Consider the following 21,324-nt stretch of genomic DNA (forward strand, 5'->3'; position numbering starts at 1 on the left):
GTGCAGAAAAGTTGCAATATGCGAATTGCCCAAAAATGTTGCGGCTTCTTTACACCAGAATCCTGCTTAAAGTGTTTTAGGAATTCTCCCCTTTATCTTTAGATTTAAAGATGTGACACATTTTTCATCATCATTATGCAAAATTTTATTAACTAGTGAAGGCAGAAAAAGTTGCTAGAATATTTTCTGTTGGGTAGTGACAGTGATGATGGAGAAAATAACACTTTATGTTTTAGGATTACTAATGCACATAATAACATAGCAATGTCCACTATCAGAGGCGTAAGTAAAGGCTCAGGGGCCCTGATGCAAAAGGTGAGCTGGGGCCCCCCCTCTATTTGTATCTGTACCCGTACCCATACCTAAACTATGCTGCACAGAGGCATAACTTGAAGCTTCTGGGCCCCAATGCAAAACTTGTAACAGGGCCCCCAACTATAATGCTTTACTCATAGTACTGGGTTCCCTATATGGGGAGGAGAGGCCTTATGGGCCCCCCAAGGCTCCTGGGCCCAGGTGCAACTGCATCCCCTGCATCCTCTATAGTTACGCCCCTGTCCACTATAATCAACCATTAATCACAACAAAGCATTTATAGAGGAAGTTACGGAAGAATCTTAAGATTCAGCGTATAAAGAATGATAACAGATGACTTTATTATTGTAAGAATATGTAAGACCCGACACACACTGGTGGAATATATAGAGGGGTTTTAAAAAGATTTTTGTATATTTAGTTTATAAAAAAATTGTTTCATGCTTTAAAAAAATGTGAATTGTTTGAAGCAAGACCCTGCGACATTATATAAATGGGTTAGATTGATGTTGCGCTGTTTTCTTTTTGATTTGGTCAAAGATTTTGCGCTTTTTCTTTTTATTTGTTTATTTGCTTTTGTGTTTTGCCGTTTTAAATTTCTTATAATTTTTAAATAATTTCTGCTTCTGCAGCGGCAAAGAGTTGTTTTTATATCTAAATATATATACTGTACTTCTGTATCGGAATAAAGCTGTATTTATCCTGGCGATTTTTATTTATAATGTATTTATGCGGGCGACTCTGCAAGATCTTTGTTTTGGGCAATATTGGCAAGTATTATCATTATTTTTTTTCTCATTGAAATAACGTGATTTTCATGCATGTGAAAAAGCATGTAAAAATTGCACGTGCTATTGAAAAATGTATCATAATGGCAGGGAGATCTGCAGGTTTAGGCTGGATTCAGACGAACGTATATCGGCTAGCAGGGGCGTAACTATAGAGGGTGCAGGGGATGCGGTTGCACCCGGGCCCAGGAGCCTTAGGGGGCACATAAGGCCTCTCTTCTCCATATAGGGAGCCCAGTACTATGAAAAAAGCATTATAGTTGGGGCCCCATAACAGATTTTGCATCAGGGCCCAGAAGCTTCAAGTTACGCCTCTGTCGGCTAGGTTTTCACGCCCAGCCGATATACGTCGTCTCTCTCTGCAGGGGGGGGAGCCAGGAAGAGCCAGGAGCAGTGCTCTGAGTTCCCGCCCCCTCTCCGCCCCTCTGCACTATTTGCAATGGGGAGAGGCGGGGCATGGGCGGGGCTAATTCGCTAAATGTAGCCCCGCCCCTGTCCTGCCTCCTTTCATTGCAAATAGTGCAGAGGGGCGGAGAGGGGGTGGAGAGGAGGCAGAGAAGGGGCGGGAGCTCAGTTCCAGCTCCTGGCTCTTCCATCCTCCCCCCCTGCAGATGAGAACACCGTATATCGGCTGGGCGTGAAAACCGAGCCGATATACAGTCGTCTGAATCCACCCTTACAAGCGCTATATCAGTTTGAGGGCTCCTGCAGGCAAGTGTAGACGTATTTACGGTTGAAAGAGCGTGACGTAATAGCGCTGTGAAGGAAGCGCAGTCATGTGCTTTCACGTGTGAATCCACGCGTTCTACTGTACTTTTCTACGCTGCTGGGCCCGTCCAAATCGGCACGAGACACACCCACATCGAGATGGAATCGGCTCAGAAGCCTAATTAGTCCCTGGTGTTATCGATTAACACCACAAAATTGAGCAGTTCAATGTGCAATTTTATACGGATGGGGTGTACAAATGTAGACTTATACAGTGCCTTGAGTAGAGCATGTCACGTATATATTCGTGAAAATAGAGCACAAAAGCGCTGTGTGTGAGGGACCCCATTGAAATCAATGGGTCCTACACTGCGGTTTGTGTGAGAGATTTTGCACGTGCAGAATCCCCTGTCTGCGGGAGCCCTTCGGCTTTAATAGCCATTCAATTCCACAGAAAGAGTGTCACGCGGGCATGAGAACTGGCCCTGCACAAGCAAAAATTACAGTAATATGTGCAGACATGTGCCCAAAGCCCTGATTATAGCCCTCTCCAAATCTTAATCATGCGTTTTTACGCGAACGCTCATATGTCTCTGCCCTAAAGAATGTATTAGGCTTGGTTCTTTTAATTGGTTGTATTCAGCCAGTGTTTCATTCGGAGCCGGACAGAAGTGATGCCTTTTTGATACTTTTTTTGTATCGGTCCAGGGTCCATAGTTGGACACAAAGACAATGCGTGCCATGTTTTCTCTCCGGCACAGGAAGGCGTCCGGCATCCATAGTGATGCTCTAAATGAGCTTCCATATGGATAAATATTGGATTCGTAGACACAGGATATGATTGCAGTCGGTCCCTTCTTTGCACCAGGGTCATCCCAGGGCCCATGTACAGTGGATGTACATACATTACCGGAACTGGCTGCATGTGTGAGGAAGGCCAGGCCACCCCAGAGGATGTCACACTGATAACACTGTAATTGTTATCACATATAGACACTACTCCCCCTTAACCCCTTAATGACATGGCCTATTTTGGCGTTGAGGACCAAGCGATTTTTTGGTATTTTTCCATCTCCATTTTTCAAAAGCCATAACTTTTTTATTTTTCCGTGGACGCGGCCGTGTAAGGGCTTGTTTTTTGCGTGGCGATCTGTAGTTTTTATCGGTGCCACTTTTGGGTATATAGACAATATCGTAAATTTTTTTTTTTTTTTTTTTTATGATAACAGGGAGAGAAAACGCATCAATTCTGCCATAGATTTATTTTTTTTTTTTTACAGCGTTAATCATGCAGCATAAATGACACACTAAAATTTTTCTGCGGGTCGGTACGGTAACAACGATACCAAAATTGTTATATTTTTTTTAGGTTTTTACACTTTTTTGCAATAAAACCCCCTTTTTTTGGAAATCTTTTTTTTTTCTCTATAGCTGCATTCAAAGTCCTGTAACTTTTTTATTTTTCTATGTACGGAGCTCTATGAGGGCTTATTTTTTGCGAGACGAGCTGTAGTTTTTATTGGTACCATTTTGGGAAATGTACGGCTTTTTTGATCACTTTTATTGCATTTTTTGTGAGGCAAAATGCTAAATATTAGCATTTTGCCTCTGTTTTTTAGCGTTTTTTTTTACGCTTTTTGTCGTACAAAATAAAAAGCGTGTTCAACTTTTTGTACACGTCGTTACGGACGCGTCAATACCCAATATGTGGGGTTTTAGTTTTTTTTCCCTTTTTTTATGCTAATATTAGAAAAAGCATAAAAAAGGGGTTTTTTACATTTTTTTTTTACATTTTTATTTTTTTTACACTTTTCTTTTCTTTTTTTTAATACTATTTGAGTCCCTCTGAGGGACTTACATCACTGTGCCTATGATCGCTGTCATAAGGCATGGCAGAGCTACTGCTCTGCCATGCCTTATCGCTTGTACAGCGATAATAGGCACAGGCAATACAGGACGCCAGTGTCTGGCGTCCTGTTGCCATGGTGACAGGCCGGGCTCTCGCGATAACATCGCGAGTTCCGGCCGGAGACACACAGGGATCGCGATCCCTCTGTGAACTCTTTCCCTGCCGCGATCTACTTAGATCGCGGCAGGGAAGGGGTTAACAGCGGCGGGCGCATCTCCGATGCCCCCCCGCTGTTGGAGCGGGACGCCGGCTGTGACTGACAGCCGGCTCCCGCTGCGGGATAGCGCGGGATCACATGTGATCCCGTGCTATCTCCAGGACGTACCAGGTACGTCATGTTGCGGGAAGTACCAGGCTGCCATGACGTACCAGGTACGTCCAGGAGCGGGAAGGGGTTAATGTCACTTACTACAGGTCCAGATAAAGGAGCTCCCTGTCGGCTCACACCTCCCTGTGCTGAGCTGGAGCTTCCAATATTAACATGATTATATTGTATTATTGCACAGGTTGGAGTAGCAGCAAGCACCAGGACTACAGATGAAGAGCTCAAGCTATATATTCTAGAGACAAAGTGGTAGTGCAGGGTATGTATAATTACCTCCAGCTCAGCGCAGGCCAGGTGTGCCGACAGGTAAGGAAGTTCAGTGTATAAGGAGACTGGAATCCTGGCGGATCTGCCATGTGTCCTGCCCTGACAGCACAGATAGGACTGCAATAAAGTGGCAGTAGCATATTATAATCCTATAATGCAGGGGCGTAACTATAGAGGGTGCAGGGGATGCGGTTGCACCCGGGCCCAGGAGCCTTGGGGGGCCCATAAGGCCTCTCTTCTCCATATAGGGAGCCCAGTACTATGAATAAAGCATTATAGTTGGGGGCCTGTTACAGGTTTTGTATTGGGGCCCAGAAGCTTCAAGTTATGTCTCTGTGCAGCATGGTTTAGGGATGGGTACTGGTACAGATACAGATAGAGGGAGGGGGGGGGGGCCCAGCTCACGTTTTGCATCAGGGCCCCATAGCCTTTAGTTACGCCCCTGCTATAATGTAACAGCGGACTGAAGCCAAATTCACTGCTCTGTATATTACTGCATCCAGGATTATTACCCTGTGATGTCACAATGGATTCCAGCTGCACACTGATCGCTTGCTATACAAATTCTTCTAGGGAGAGAGCATTCACACTTGGTGGTTTTTGCAGCGTTTTTGAGGTGCAGCAAAAAACCCACAAAAAATCCGAATGCCGTCTCCTACACAGAATGTGTTTTTAAAAATTGCACACGGTTTCTAAAAAACGCATGTGGTGTTTGAAGCACGTGTTTTTTTGCAAAAATGCATCAAAAACCGCCAAGCGTGAGTGCCGCCAAACAAGGATTACACTGCAGTTGCATATACTGTATTAGGGCTTAAACAGATGAGCAAACATGCATGGCATGCATACCTGCGATAGCTGGCACCTCGTTAGGCAAGTTAGCTTTGTAAATCATGGTGGGGTAAATCTTCCACCTGTGTGAACCAGCAGTGCCTATGCAAATACGCTCCATATTTGCACAGGCACGAGTGCTAAATACAGTCATTCACTGCACCAAAAAATTGCGCAGGAGCGAGTGTATTACGTCACATGCTCGTATGTTGAAGCTCTGATATCGCACTTGCAAATCTCTGTTTTTATGCGAGTCTGATGCATTTTGCAAAGTAAGGGCTGTTTCACACGGCGTATATTGGCCGCTGCTTTCATGGACGGGTGATATACACTCCGATGTGAAGAGTAAAAACTCATGAACGGGTGCACAAATATAATGTTTGCGCGCCCGTTCAGACGGCATGGGCCCCGGCGCATATACACCAAGACTGCAATGCCGTTGAACCTTCCCCTTCCCTCCCTCTTCGCTGGGTCACCTCCTCTCTCTTCCCCATTGGCTGATTGCAATGTGAGGGGGTGGGATGTGGGTGGAGCTAAGTACCATTCTGTCCCGCTTCCTCCCAGTGTTGGCTGCGGACAGGGGGCGGGATCTTAGCTCCACCCCCATCACGGCCCTTGTCAGCAGCCAGCAATGGGAGGAGATGGGACAGGGTGGCGTTTAGCTCCGACTCCGACCCCTCCTATTGGAAACAGCTGGAGGGGAGGAGAGAAGAAAGAGGAAGTTTAGCAGTCAAGCTTCTAAACTCCCTCCCACCTCCGGCTGCTGTCATTGGCTCCCATAGGAGCCCATGCAACGGCCGATGTATTCCGGACCAAAAGATAGTTCCAGGACTATCTTTTGGGCCCTGTCGGGGCGCTTTTATGTGGCGGGAATACGGCTGTGTGATCTGATGCATTGGAATCCAATGCATCAGATCACAGCGTATATTGGCCAACCGTGAAAACGGCGGGCCGATATACGCTCATGTGAGAGAGGCCTAAGCAGGAGTCATACTATCTTTGAGCTGCTTAAACTACTCACATCGCACAACACACAGATACAACGTCCATCCGTCCATGTGCCGCGCGATGTGTGTAGTACCGCACATTTACTACTCTCTTTTTCTCTTGCATTGCTGCAAAAGAAAAATCGCACATTTAAATAGACCCATTGTAAACAGTCGGGTTTATTTCCGTGGGACGTTTAGGCATCTTGCAATGCACAAAACTTCAGAGGCAGTTTCGGCAGTGTAAATACAGGTCCTTTTATACGGGACAGCCTGTTAGACCCAGATGCCCATCAGGATATAGCAACGAAGATTGTTCCTGTGCCTTTACACAGGAATGATGATCACTCAGTGAATGAAGGTGGAATGTGCCGATCGTTCCGGCCCGTACGCCTCCATTTACAGAAAACAGGCAGTCGTTCATAAATGATTGACTGCCTGTTTACACGGTTAATTCATCTTTCAGTTTTTATGCATGCAGAAACTGAGCAATGAACAAATTTCTCATTCGTCATTCATGCATTTAGGGCCTAATGCCTCTTTCACATCGGGACCTATGCACGCAATGTTGTTGGGCCCCCTCCCCCTTGCAGGCTCACCTCCTCTCTCCTCCAATCCGGCTTTGTGCAATGGGTGCCACGGGATGGGGGGGCAGCAAAAGGAGGAGTGGGGCAGGGCGAGGCTTAGCTCCGCCCCCACCCTCTCCCATTGCAAACACCCGGAGGGAAGGAGAGAAGAGGGTGGGAGTTTAGTAGCAGTCACGCTGCTAAACACCCTCCCACCTCTTTTCTCCGGCCACTGTCATTGGCTCCTATAGGAGCCCATGCATTGGCCGACATATTCCGGCCCGAAAGATAGTTCCAGGACTATCTTTGTGGGCCGGCGTGAAAGTGCTCGGCACTATTTTGGGCCCTTTTACGCCGCTGGAATACGGCCATGTGATCTGATGCATTGGAATCCAATGCATCAGATCGTAGTGTATATCCGCGATATACGCTCGTGTGAAAGAGGCCTTAAACAGACAAATGTGTTTGTGCAGATTTTAAAAAATCACGGTGAAGGGTGTGACAACCATGTTCATGCGCAAATACCCTCCATGACAGCGAGCGTATTTGAGCATACATTCGTCTGTGGAAGCCCTAAACTAAAGATTCTAATCAGTCAGATGCTCCATTTACACGGGACAACTGTGAGATGCTACTTTAACAGAAGAAACTCCTACCCGAATGTATCGGGATTAGTCAGCGATAAGTGTATGAATAGTAACCGATTTCTTTGCATTTACACTGGACGATTATCGCTCAAATTCGTTAAAGCAATAATCGTCTCGTGTAAAAGCCCATTTAGAGTCACAGCTATAATTGGTCATTATGATGTGATTAGGACCGCATTAGGCTTGTAAACATTGCAGATAAGATCTTAAAACACAGACAGAGCTAATCCCTGGGCTGCATCGGCACTACATGTATACCGCCAGCACAGGATATACAATTACTAGCCACAATGCAGTCTACTGTATATAGCAGGATCTCCACAATGGGGACAGATAGAGAGGGCTCCAGCAGCAATTAACATTCTTGCAGCTGATCTGTGTGAGTGTGCGGCAGATAATGGCATCATCACAGGCATGGCTGTCCATCCTCCAGATCTATGGCCGGAGCTCAGATAAGAACCCTCTGAACACCCCAGATAGCCAGCTTCCTCCACTCTGCTATATATAGAGGAAGGGACACAACATCACACTGTTATCACTGAGATGTCTGCTGGCTGGCTAATAAATCTCTGCTCTCTCTGTATGTCTAGATACATTTCTAACACATTATGATAACTTAACTACAATGTATTACAATGCTGCCAATCAAGTTATTAAGATGTGCCAGTCATGTTAACAATTGCTACACCTGTATGTAGCAGGTCTAAAGGGGCAGGCTTACATGCAGTCCTATGTAAAAGCAGATGGTATGTTAGAAATCTTGATTAGTATTGTGATAGCATAGATAGATAGATAGATAGATAGGTAGATAGAAAATAGAGAGATAATAGAGAGAATAAGTAGATTACATGGATAAAAGAGAGAGAATACAGAAAAAAGGATAGATAGAAAGCATAGATAATACAGAGAATAGATAGATTAGATAGAAAGATCAATAGATGAGAGAGATAATAGAGAAGATAGATAGATAGAAGAAATAGATAACTGAGAGAATAGATAGATTAGATAGGCAGATATGAGATAGATAGGTATAAAGGATAGAGAGATAATAGAGAGCATAAATAGATTACATAGATAAAAGAGAGAATAGATTAGTTAGATAGATGAAAGCGAGAGATAATACAGAAAATAGGATAAATAGAAAACATAGAGAATAGATTAGATAGATATGACAGTTAGACAAATAGACGACATAGATAATTGAGATAATAGATTGGAGATCAATAGATGAGGGAGAGAGATAACAGATGATAGATAGATAGATATGAGATAGATAGATTGATAGATAGATAGATATGAGATAGATAGATAGATAGATATGAGATAGATAGATAGATATGAGATAGATAGATAGATAGATTGATAGATATGAGATAGATAGATAGATAGATAGATAGATAGATAGATAGATAGATAGATATGAGATAGATAGATAGATAGATTGATAGATATGAGATAGATAGATAGATAGATATGAGATAGATAGATAGATAGATATGAGATAGATAGATAGATAGATAGATAGATATGAGATAGATAGATAGATAGATTGATAGATATGAGAGAGAGAGATAGATAGATATGAGAGAGATAGATATGAGATAGATAGATAGATAGATACATATGAGATAGATAGATAGATATGAGATAGATAGATAGATAGATTGATAGATATGAGATAGATAGAGAGATAGATACATATGAGATAGATAGATAGATATGAGATAGATAGATAGATAGATTGATAGATATGAGATAGATAGATAGATAGATAGATATGAGATAGATAGATAGATAGATTGATAGATATGAGAGAGAGAGATAGATAGATATGAGATAGATAGATATGAGATAGATAGATAGATAGATAGATAGATAGATAGATAGATAGATAGATATGAGATAGATAGATAGATATGAGATAGATAGATAGATTGATAGATATGAGATAGATAGATAGATAGATAGATATGAGATAGATAGATAGATAGATTGATAGATATGAGATAGATAGATAGATAGATAGATAGATATGAGATAGATAGATAGATAGATAGATAGATAGATATGAGATAGATAGATAGATAGATATGAGATAGATAGATAGATAGATAGATAGATAGATTGATAGATATGAGAGAGAGATAGATAGATATGAGAGAGATAGATATGAGATAGATAGAGAGATGGATACATATGAGATAGATAGATAGATATGAGAGAGAGAGATAGATTCACTCAGTGTATGATGACAGCCCCTCTTGCTATGTGCTCTGCTCTGATAGTGATTTATATCTCAACTCTTTCCCTAATTACATAATTATGCTGGAAATTATTATTAAAGCTGTTAACAGTTAACCTTCTAGCTGCCAGAGGGCAACAAGCAAGACCAAACAGGAGTAACCAATTACCAGATTATATCTCTACCTGTGTATATGATAACATGAGGTGGAGCACATAAAGCTGGGACAGCACAATTTCCATAGGAATACACAATCAGCTGCCATTATAATAATTCTACTTGGTCACCTGGAGTGTTATATGAACCACCCTGCTCTCTCACCTGTATAAAACCCTAGGCATGTAGGAGAGAGTAATTTGTCAATTAATTGCTCATTTTCTATACCATAAACGTACAAATTACCATTACTATAAATACATATATGTATATACAATTCTATAGGTAGATAGATAGATGGATAGATAGATAGATAGATATGAGATAGATAGATAGATAGATAGATAGGAGATAGATAGATAGATGGATAGATAGATAGATAGATAGATATGAGATAGATAGATAGATAGATAGATATGAGATAGATATGAGATAGATAGATAGATAGATAGATAGATAGATAGATAGATAGATAGATCCTAATACCAGGTCCCAACCACTTTTTCAAAAAGTGTTGTGGTCTGGCATAAAATTCAAAAAAGATGTAATTTTAGCACTTGCACCATAATTACAACTTTTGTATACCATTGGTCTGATGCACTAAAATAATGAATATACTCTAATGTCCTGGCCTAATGGTTAAGTCTACAATATCCCCCCCCCCCCCCCCCTTTGCTGGTGATTATACCGCTTGTGTCTGGATTAATTTCATGAAGTCAGTAGATATTGATAGGTATCAGGCAGACCTGTGAAAGCGGAGAGGTTTTAATTACACAGCAATTAGCAGCTACTTTATCCTTCATCAGGTCATTAGCCAAGCTCAGGTCACTCAGGACAAAAGTAGATAGATAGATATATAGATAGATAGATAGATAGATAGATATGATATAGACGGATACATATATGGAGAGACACATATGATATTGATAGATAAGAGATAGATATGCGAGAGATAGCTAAATAGATCACCATAAATGACACAAAATACAGCATTCATTTAATAAGTAAAACCCAATAAACTGTAGTCAATTGTTATTATGTTTCTGTTAATCTAGTATTATGATTACTATTTGTAGTTTTACTGTATTATTAGCATTTTTAGGCTTCCCCTTATTATACCAGAACTACAAAAGAATAGAAATGTATGATGGACTATATAATTCTATAAATCGAATGAAAGAAGCAGCTGTTTTATTACTACTGGTAGTTCAGATGAACAATTGCAAAGCTGGCACATATTGTGGAGGTTGTGGCATTACAAATACATCATAATGAAAGGAACCAGATCATATATAAGAGACATTAAATTGTCATAAAAGTAACTTGAAATGTGTGGGACATATGATAGATAGATGGATAGATAGATAGAAAGATAGATATGAGATAGATAGATAGATATGAGATGGATAGATAGATGATAGATAGATATGAGATAGATAGATATGAGATAGATAGATAGATAGATAGATAGATAGATAGATATGGGATAGATAGATAGATAGATACGAGATAGATAGATATGAGTGATAGATAGATAGATAGATAGATAGATATGGGATAGATAGATAGATAGATAGATAGATCGATATGTGATACATAGATATGAGATGGATAAATAGATAGATAGATAAATAGATAGATATGGTATGGATAGATAGATAGATATGAGATAGATAGATGGATAGATATGAGATAGATAGATAGATGGATAGATATGAGATAGATAGATAGATAGATAAATAGATATGAGATGGATAGATAGATAGATATGAGATAGATAGATAGATAGATATGAGATAGATAGATAGATAGTTTTAATTGACAACATAAGCCTGCCGACCTAATTGGAAATTATATAACCAACCTTGATATGAATGCAATTTAATTCCTACATACGTATATCCATGTAGCATGGTTGAATTAATCTTCTGCTATGTTACTTGTAGATACTTTCACCGACTTTCCTCTGGAAAATGGCAGCTATTAGAATGAATTGTGTTAAATGAAAAATTGCTGTGCTACTTCTATATATACTTCTACCACCCATATATATAATGTTGTATTTTGTGCCCAATTTCCTGGAATTAACCCCGGGATCCTTCTCAGCACACAGGACTTTTCTTGGGCACAGATGATATGGGAGGAGGATTAGTTTGGTGGCTTCATATACATCAGTTGTGTCTGGCCAATTGTTCTGTGACTGAGCCGGAATAAACTGCTGATATTTTTGTGCACTTTGTGCATGGGTCCAGCATCCATAGCTGGAAAGAAAAACACTTTATGCAATATCCAGCATGAAAACCGATGCGCCGGATGCCATAAACAATCCCATGCAAAACTATAGAATCAGTTCTACTATCCACGCCAAATGGCAAAACAACAGAACCAGCACCAATCAAGGATCCATCTCTTCCCTTTTTTTTCTTTTAAAGACCTGAATGATTGACAGTCTCCTGGGATGACGTTCCCAGTAAGGGTGGGGCCTGTGAGGCAGGCAGTACCCCATCCCTCAGCTATTCCCAACCCTGCCTGTAACAAAACCCAGAGCAGCAGAGGCCAGACTAATGGAGGCTATGTAGAGTGAGGACTGCAGCAGCACAAGTGTCTACCGGATCTTCCATCCCAAATACAAGATTTATCTATTATCTGGACTTCACATCTAACTTGTCCTGATGATGCTACCAAGTCCAGTCACCTCCACACCTTTCTCTGTGAAGGACATTCTCAATAGGGAGCCCCAGGGGCAGCAGCCACCGCACACCAGGGGGCACCTGGCACAGGATCTGGATCCTGAGTTCAGCCAGGCTGCTGCATGCATGCTGGGGGACAGGTCTGCTTACACAGAAGGCAATGACAAACTCTCCTACCTGAACTCTATGGGGGCTGCAGATGGGCATGGGGAGGTGGGGATCTCTCCTGAAGCCTATGTGCATGCAGCCCTAGACAGCTGTAACCAGAAAGAAGAGGAGGATGAGGAGGAAGAAGACTCTCTCAGGGAAAGGGGTCACAGTGAGTCAAACCATCGCTGTTCTTATTCATTTATTAATGTCATTATTAGTAGTAGTAATATTAATTATCTTAGTACCGTAGTTAGTATTAATAGACAGTAGTAATAATAATAGTAGTAATCATAGTTGTATTCATTAATAATAATAATAACTGTAGTAGTCATAGCTATAGTGTTATTACTACTGTTGTTATTATTAATATTGGTAGATGTAATATTATTGCAGTAGTAAGAATAGTAATCTTAGTAGTATTATAAATATATAATAATAATAACAGTATCCTAAATAATAGCGTTAGTAGTAATAAACATGGGATTATTATTACTACTATTAATTTTGATAATAGTGTTATTGCTAGCACCATTAATATATTAGTAATGCTAATTACAGTACTATTACCATTACTGGTATTAATTAAAAAAAGCAGTAATTGTAGTATTATTAGTTTAAATAGTAGTGGTATTGTTTTTATTTATCACTAATATATGATATGTGTTATCAGTAGTGGGAGGATGAATACTTCAGTAGTAGAAGCAATAGTTGTAGTACTCTTCATTAGAGGTAGTAATAGTTATAATTTTCATAAATAGTAGTTTTATTGATACGGCAGTAATGGCAATGATAAGAATAGTAGTAGTTAAAATATTAGTGTTACAGTCGAAGTATTTTAAAAATATCAGTAGTAGTAGCATATTTATGAATATTACTTATAAGAATTGTATTAGAAGTATTAATATTAGTAACAGCATTGTTAGTAGTAGTAGTCATAGTACTGTTATTGTTAGTGGTATTAATAAAAACAAAAGTAGTAAGTATTTAATATTGGTAATATCATTAGCAATGGTAGTGGTACTGTTTTTATAATTCTTCTTCTTCTTGCTATATGTACTAGTAGTAGTAGTGCTAGGATTAATAATATGAGTAGTTATGGAAATAGTGATCATTAAATTATTTTTATTAGTGGTAGTATAAATGGTAGTAGTGGCATTAATACCACTAGTAGTAGCTATAATACTATTATCCTTATAAATAATAATAGTTGTAGTATTTTAATAATATCTGTAGTGGTAATTATTATTATTATGATTATTATTATTTATTTGTATTATGTGTATTAGTGGTAGGATTAATAATATGAGTAGCAGTGACAGTACTCCTATTTTTCTAATTAGTAGTAGTGTTATTGGTAGTAGTAGTAGTAGCATTAGTAACATTATTACTAGTAGTTATAAGTAATAGTAAAAATAATAAGGAATCCTATTTGTAAAATATCATCACTAATAGTCGTAGCATTGGTATCATTATTATTATTATTGTCGTTTTTTGCTGTTATTATCAGAATTATAATGATTATTATTATTGTTGTTGCTACTTTTATTTTAGCAGGATTATGCTGATTATTATTATTGTTATTAGGCCTATAGTAACAGCAGCCCGACACACCGGATCAGCCTTATCCCTGTGTCTATTTGTTCTGTGCTGCTCAACCAGACAAGCGCAACATAGGAAGAGATGAATTAAACTAATTGTTGTTTGCAGAGTAAGAATTTATTATAATGGACTTGTCACCTATAAACACGGACTATTATGTGTCTCTGTGATCCTATAAAAGTCCTGCGCTTTCTGCATTCTAAAAACTAAAGACAGAACATGAATCATATCTTGTTATAGACCAGAACAAACCTGGATATGAAGTAAAAAGTTGCAGCCCTGTAACGGAGGGGAAGTTCAACTTTCTGAAGTTAAAGTGTATTGAAATGTAAATTGATATGGGAAATAATAGTATACAAAATAAAAACTGTATATAATAATAATAATAAGTTTAATATCATAATAAAAATTAGCAATAATAATAATGACAAAAGACTATAGTAATAATAATAATGTAACTAGAATAAAGATAAAATACAGAAAGATGGCAGAAATAATATCCAACTTCCTGTGATGCTTAGAAAATTAGTACCTACAATGTACTTACAATATTACTTATAATATGTGTAGCTTTAAATTATATATATATATATATATATATACTAATTATTGAAATATGATGAAAATAATAATATAAAAGCACAATATAGTAAAATAGACAAAAATAGTTAAAATAGTTTAGGTGATAACAATCATCATGATGATATCAATAATATAAGGCAAAAAATAATAAAACAACTATAATAACAACAACATTTTTGTATAGTATTACATAATCTTCAGATTCTGCATTCCCAGCAACTTTTCGAGTCAACTGTATATTTTACAATTGATACATTGATAGTAAAGTACACAGTAGCATATGTCGTAAATATTTTTGCAAGGAATCACTAGATAGTCATTATAGATAGATATGAAATAGATAGATATGAGTTAGATAGATAGATAGGGATAGATAGATAGATAGATATGAGTTAGATAGATAGATAGATACGAGATAGATAGATAGATATGAGTTAGATAGATAGATAGATACGAGATAGATAGATAGATATGAGATAGCTAGATAGAGAGCTAGATAGATATGAGATAGCTAGATAGACAGATAGGGATAGATAGATAGATAGATAGATATGAGATAGCTAGATAGACAGATAGGGATAGATAGATAGATAGATAGATAGATAGATAGATAGATAGATAGATAGATAGATATGAGATAGCTAGATAGACAGATAGGGATAGATAGATAGATGGATAGATAGATATGAGATAGCTAGATAGACAGATAGGGATAGATAGATAGATATGAGATAGATATATAGATAGGAGATAGAGAGATAGATAGATAGATATGAGATAGATAGATATGGAGATAGATAGATATGAGATAGATAGATAGATAGGAGATAGATAGATATAGATAGATAGGAGATAGATAGATACGAGATAGATAGATATAAGATAGATAGATATAGATAGATAGAACCATTTTGAGTCAGCCTTTACTTATGCATGGTCGGGCAGAATTTTAATGATTGTCTTCTCCACACAGAAGTTTGCTTCATGAAGAAGTCACCCCAAGACGAAGACAAGCAGGAGGACTTGGACAGGCCTAAGCAAAGGAGCCGCAGGAAGCCCCGAGTTCTCTTCTCCCAGGCCCAGGTCTTTGAGCTGGAGAGGAGGTTCAAACAGCAACGATACCTGTCAGCTCCAGAAAGGGAACACCTGGCCAACAGCCTGAAACTCACCTCTACCCAGGTGAAAATCTGGTTTCAAAACAGGAGATACAAGTGCAAGAGACAAAGGCAAGACAAGTCACTGGAGATGGGCAGCCACCATCCACCACCACCACCCAGGAGGGTGGCAGTACCAGTACTGGTGAGGGATGGCAAGCCTTGCATTGCTGGCAGTCAGAGTTATAATAGTGCTTATAATGTAGCGGCCAGTCCTTACTCCTATAATAGTTACCCGACCTACAGCTACAACAACAGCGCTTCCTACAACAGCAACTACAGCTGCAACTACTCCGGGATCCCTTCCATCCAGCACAATGCAGGGACTAATCCTTTTGTAAACATGGGCAACCTAAGCCAGCTGGGCAATACTTCCCAGCCACAGAACCATACAGGGGCATCCATGCCATCCTGCCAAGGGACACTACAAGGGATTCGTGCCTGGTAGGACTAGGGATAAAGACATTATAATGTATATGGATATAGGAAATATATAAATATATCTATCTATGTGATCACAACAGAGACATCCTCAGGATCCAGTGCCCGGTATTCTCTGCTATGTGGCCTATGGAGTGTAATACTGACCATCAGGCGTCCATTACTTTATCATATTACAGATCATTATATTACAAGAGTGTTATATGAACCACACGAGGATCCAGATGAAGCCTTAACCCTTTATCTCTTGCTCCAAGACTGCACATGATGTATATACAGCAATAATGCAGGCATAGTAAGTAATGCAACCCATATGTGCCCGTCATATCCCAGAATTGAGCCGTTGCTGCCTGTCAATGGTATTAGATTCATATATACACTTATTTATGTTAAGCCGGCAAAGGACTACTACTCCCAGCATGTTCATTAAAGCCTAAACAGAGCGTGTTGGGACTTGCAGTAGTTGTAGTAGCTGAAGAATTGCCTGCAGCCAAAGGAAAAGTATTCCTAGCACAAGTATAAACAGTGATTTCCTAATGATGAGTTGATTGCTGCATGTGTCCTAAACTCCTAAGGCCAGTTTCAGATGAGCATTTTATGGGTGCACTTCTGTATCCATAATATGGACAAGTGTTCTGGCCCGAGCGCGGGGTTTACTGATCAAAACTCTGAGCATCATAGTATAGTGCTCCAAGGTCAGGTCAGTAAAACCCGCGAACGGGCTGGGCACATATCCATATTACAGACATAGAAATGCGCTCGTAAGATGTATTATCTGAAACTGGTCTAAGGGCGCTTCCACACAGACAATGTAATCCTATGGGGCTTGAAATCTGAACGTCCTTAATTCAAATCAGCGGAAATGGTTACCACTGCTGAGCTAATGACGTCCTCATAGTTGTTATGGATTTCTAACATAGAGGAGATGTCATTCTGCACTTAAAGTCTGCAGTTAAGAAATGCAAGAAATTCCCAAAAACGGATACCGCAGTTAAAAACGCGAACGATTTTGGTTTATTTGATAAAATCCTTAACTGCGCTACATCTTGTGGAGTAATTCCATCCATGTGGAAGAACCATAAGAGAACTTTCACATAGGTGGAATTATGTCGCCAGGATGCACCGCACCGCAGAGCTATGGAATTCCGCACCAAAATCTGTAAGTCTCGCTGTGGATTTTGATGTGGATTTGCAGGCAGATTTAAGCCCTTTTCCATTCCGCATCGAAATCTGCATGCAATCTGCAAATTTTGGTGCAGAATTTATTGCAGCTTGCAGTGTGTCCTGCGGGGGGAATTCCACCCATGTAAAAGGTCCCTAAGGGATCTTTCGCACAGGACAGTTGTCCGGCATCGTGCAGTGGACTTTACTGCTGCTGAAATCATCACCAGAATTCAAATGTGGATCGTAAATGTGGATTTTGATGCGTAATTGATGGCTGAATTAAGCCATTTTCAATTTCGCATCAAAATCCACGTTAGGCTTGAGAATTTTGGTGCAGAATTTTCTGCACAATGGCAAATTGCACTGCATGTTGCGGAACAATTCTGTCACACATGAAAGGTCTCTAAGGGCTCAGTCACACTGGTGCATCGGCGCCCGTGTTACTGCAGCCAGCAGACAGCCGTACCTGAAGACGGCCGTCTCTCTGCAGCGCTGGGAGGAAGAACATGTGACCGGCTTCATTGCCGGTCATGTGTTCTTTCATCAGCGCTGGAGAGAGATGGCCGTCTTCATGTACGGCCGTCTTCTAAATGTCAGTCACACGGGCGCATCGGCGCTGGTGTACGGGTGCCGATGCGCCCGTGTGACTGAGGCTGCTAATTTGGGGCATGGAATCTGCGCTGTACAATTTTAGTGAACGGGGTTTTAACTAACACCATTTGCTAAGGTCTCCTTCACATGAGCGTCATTTTTACACTCCGATAGCCACAGCCCTAAAATTCCTCGGTTGGCATGAACTACTTAAATCACTTTAAATGCCTCCTGCGTTGTGCCGTCAAAAGATAGGGCAAGACCTATCTTTTGACGCGAAAGAAAACTATCTATTTAGGCATGTCAAAAAATCGTTCGTCTGAAGGAACCCATAGGAAACCATGGGTTCCAATAGACATGATTTTTGATGCGCCTACTTTGCATCAAAATGACACTCGTGTGAACTAGCCCTAACAGTGGAAAATATCTCGGCATTCCGCAGACTTTTCAATCTGCAGCACGCTCTACCTGTTCTGGATGTGTTGCGGACGTCATTCATTTCAGTGCAGTGAAGTGACCATTTGTGCAACCAAATCATGTGCCGATTTTGGTGCAGAAATTTAGTGCAGATTAATGGTGTAAAGTTTACGCTGTGTGTGAAAGTAGCCTTAACCAAGACAGTCACAATTACGAAGATTCAAAGGGGTATTCCCACCTCACCAAGTTATCCCCTAATCCACAGGATAGGGGATAACTTGCTGATTGGTGGGAGTCCATCCTGAAGTGTAGTGTGCATACACAGCTCTGCTCTATTCACTTCAATGGGAGTGTTGGAGATAGCGAAGCACTTGAATCTGACTATCTCTGGCGATCCCATTTCAGTGAATGGGGCAGAGACACTTTAGGGTAGCCTGTCTTGCCGCACTTGCCCAGAGCTGAAATCTTAGGACTGGTGCGGTCCTAGTGGTCGAACCCCTACGATCAGCAAGTTATCACTCATCCTGTGGATAAGGGATACCTTGCTGAAATGAGAATAACAGTTTAATATTTTATTAAGGGTGCCTTCACACAGAATGGAATATTTTGTAGGATGCTGTGGAATATTCCGCTGTTAGAAATTCACACAAAATCTGCAGGTCTAAATGCGGATTTTGATGCTGAATGCTATTCCGTCCCGTGTGAAGGTCCTTTAATTGTCATATATGTCACACTGACAGGTTTGCATCCCCAATAGCAGCAGCCTGCAATCTGTGACTCAGTAGATGCAATGACACTACCACCTGGCTATTGAGAGTTGTAGTTTTATAATCGCTGTACAGCCACAGGTTCAAGATGTATGTCCAGTAGATAGAAATTCTACATTCATTGATATACTGTATATATACTTGTAGCAGTGCACTTTGTCACATAACTTTTCCTGGCTGCATGGTTTGTCCATTCTTAGCTCTAAAGCCCCCACAAATAAGCAGGGCCAAATGGCAAAGTCAACTCTGCTACATAAAATAAGCCGGTGCGCCCCCTGTTTATATGCTTGTTGCTGGACATCCTTATTTATCAGTATATTTCTCTTTTGTGTTACATTGTGTAGCAGTGATCTGCCATCTATAGCTCTCCAACTGTTGGGAGACTGCAGCTCCCTGTGTGCACAGGCAGGCCATGCTGGGAGTTGTAGTTATATAATAATTGGAGCGCCATAGGTGGCAGAGCCCTGAAAGTGTACAGTATTCTCTGTTATCATTATCTGTATCATAGACAGGAACAAACACTACTTGTACAAAGCCTATTTTATTATTGTACAGAGCACCTTCTACTTCATGACAATCTCGTCCGCGGTGAATGCACTAGAACCTGAATAAACTGAGGTGCAATATTCTACTGTGTGTATCTGTCTGTGTGTAGAGGGTGAGAGATCATATCGGCGAAGGGGTGAAGATACACCAAGTACAATAAATACTTCAATGTACACGTCACAACTTATCTTCATGTGTAAGGTTATAAAAACAAATCTATCTATTTATCTACCGTGTTTCCCCGAAAATAAGACAGTGTCTTATATTAATTTTTGTTCAAAAAGGTTTAACTTTTTTACATGTATAGCTGCCTGTACACTATTTAAATTGACTCTTTTAATTAACTGTTAGCAGGGCTTAATTTTGGAGTAGGGCTTATATTTCAAGCATCCTCAAAGCCTGAAAAATAATTTTGCATCCTCAAAAATTCTGGAAAATCATGCTATGTCTTATTTTCAGGGTATGTTTTATTTTCAGGGAAACAGGGTATCTATCTATCTCATACAAGGGCGTAACTATAGAGGATGCAGGGGATGCGGTTGCACCCGGGCCCAGGAGCCTTAGGGGGCCCATAAGGCCTCTCTTCTCAATATAGGGAGCCCAGTACTATGAATAAAGCATTATAGTTGGGGGCCCTGTTACAGGTTTTGCATTGGGGCCCAGAAGCTTGAAGTTATGCCTCTCATCTCATATCTATCTTTTTATATCTATCTATCTATTCCATATCTATCTTATATCTATCTATCTATCTATCTCATATCTATCTATCTCATAGCTATCTTTTTATATCTATCTATCTATTCCATATCTATCTCATATCTATCTATCTATCTCATATCTATCTATCTATCTATCTATCTATCTATCTATCTCATATCTATCTATCTCATATCTATCTTTTTATATCTATCCATCTATTCCATATCTATCAATCTATTTATCTATCTCATATCTATCTATATCTATCTCATATCTATCTATCTCATATTTATCTATCTAGCTATCTATATCTCTCTCATATCTATCTATCTATGTATCTCATATCTATCTATGTACCTATCTATCTCAAATATATCTATCTATCTCATATCTATCTATCTATCTATCTATCTAATTTCTATTTATCTCATACCTATCTATCTTTCTAGCTATCCATCTATGTCATATCTATCTATCTATCTATCTATCTCAGGCCATATTTACAGAGTTGCGCCTGCGATTTTTAGCACAACTCACATCACGGACACCCTGTCTAAGTGCCATGTGCGGGACACCTCACATGACAAGTCCTAGCACGAAAATAGGGCATGCTGCGATTATTTGATCTTGCACTATTGGTACCAAAAAAAAATGTCACATGTAAATAATGGTTTATTACATCACGCGAGTTCCTTGCGTCTCACAATTGCACAGAACTTGCACATTATTCTCTCTTTTGTAAATATAGCCTCATATGTATCTTCGTTTTTAGATCTGTTTATTAATC

General features: G+C 39.8%; 1 protein-coding gene across 1 annotated transcript; it reads left to right on the top strand.

Moving 5' to 3' along the window:
* The first annotated feature begins 12,409 nt into the window (after positions 1-12,409).
* Positions 12,410-16,810, top strand: NKX2-3 (NK2 homeobox 3). Its single transcript, XM_066598840.1, has 2 exons — positions 12,410-12,746; positions 15,732-16,810. Exons 1-2 carry the CDS (start codon positions 12,410-12,412, stop codon positions 16,358-16,360), a joined length of 966 nt encoding a protein of 321 aa, XP_066454937.1. The 3' UTR covers positions 16,361-16,810.
* Positions 16,811-21,324: the final 4,514 nt, after the last annotated feature.

This window comes from Eleutherodactylus coqui, chromosome 4 (genome assembly GCF_035609145.1).
Source record: "Eleutherodactylus coqui strain aEleCoq1 chromosome 4, aEleCoq1.hap1, whole genome shotgun sequence".
Lineage (NCBI taxonomy): Eukaryota > Metazoa > Chordata > Amphibia > Anura > Eleutherodactylidae > Eleutherodactylus > Eleutherodactylus coqui.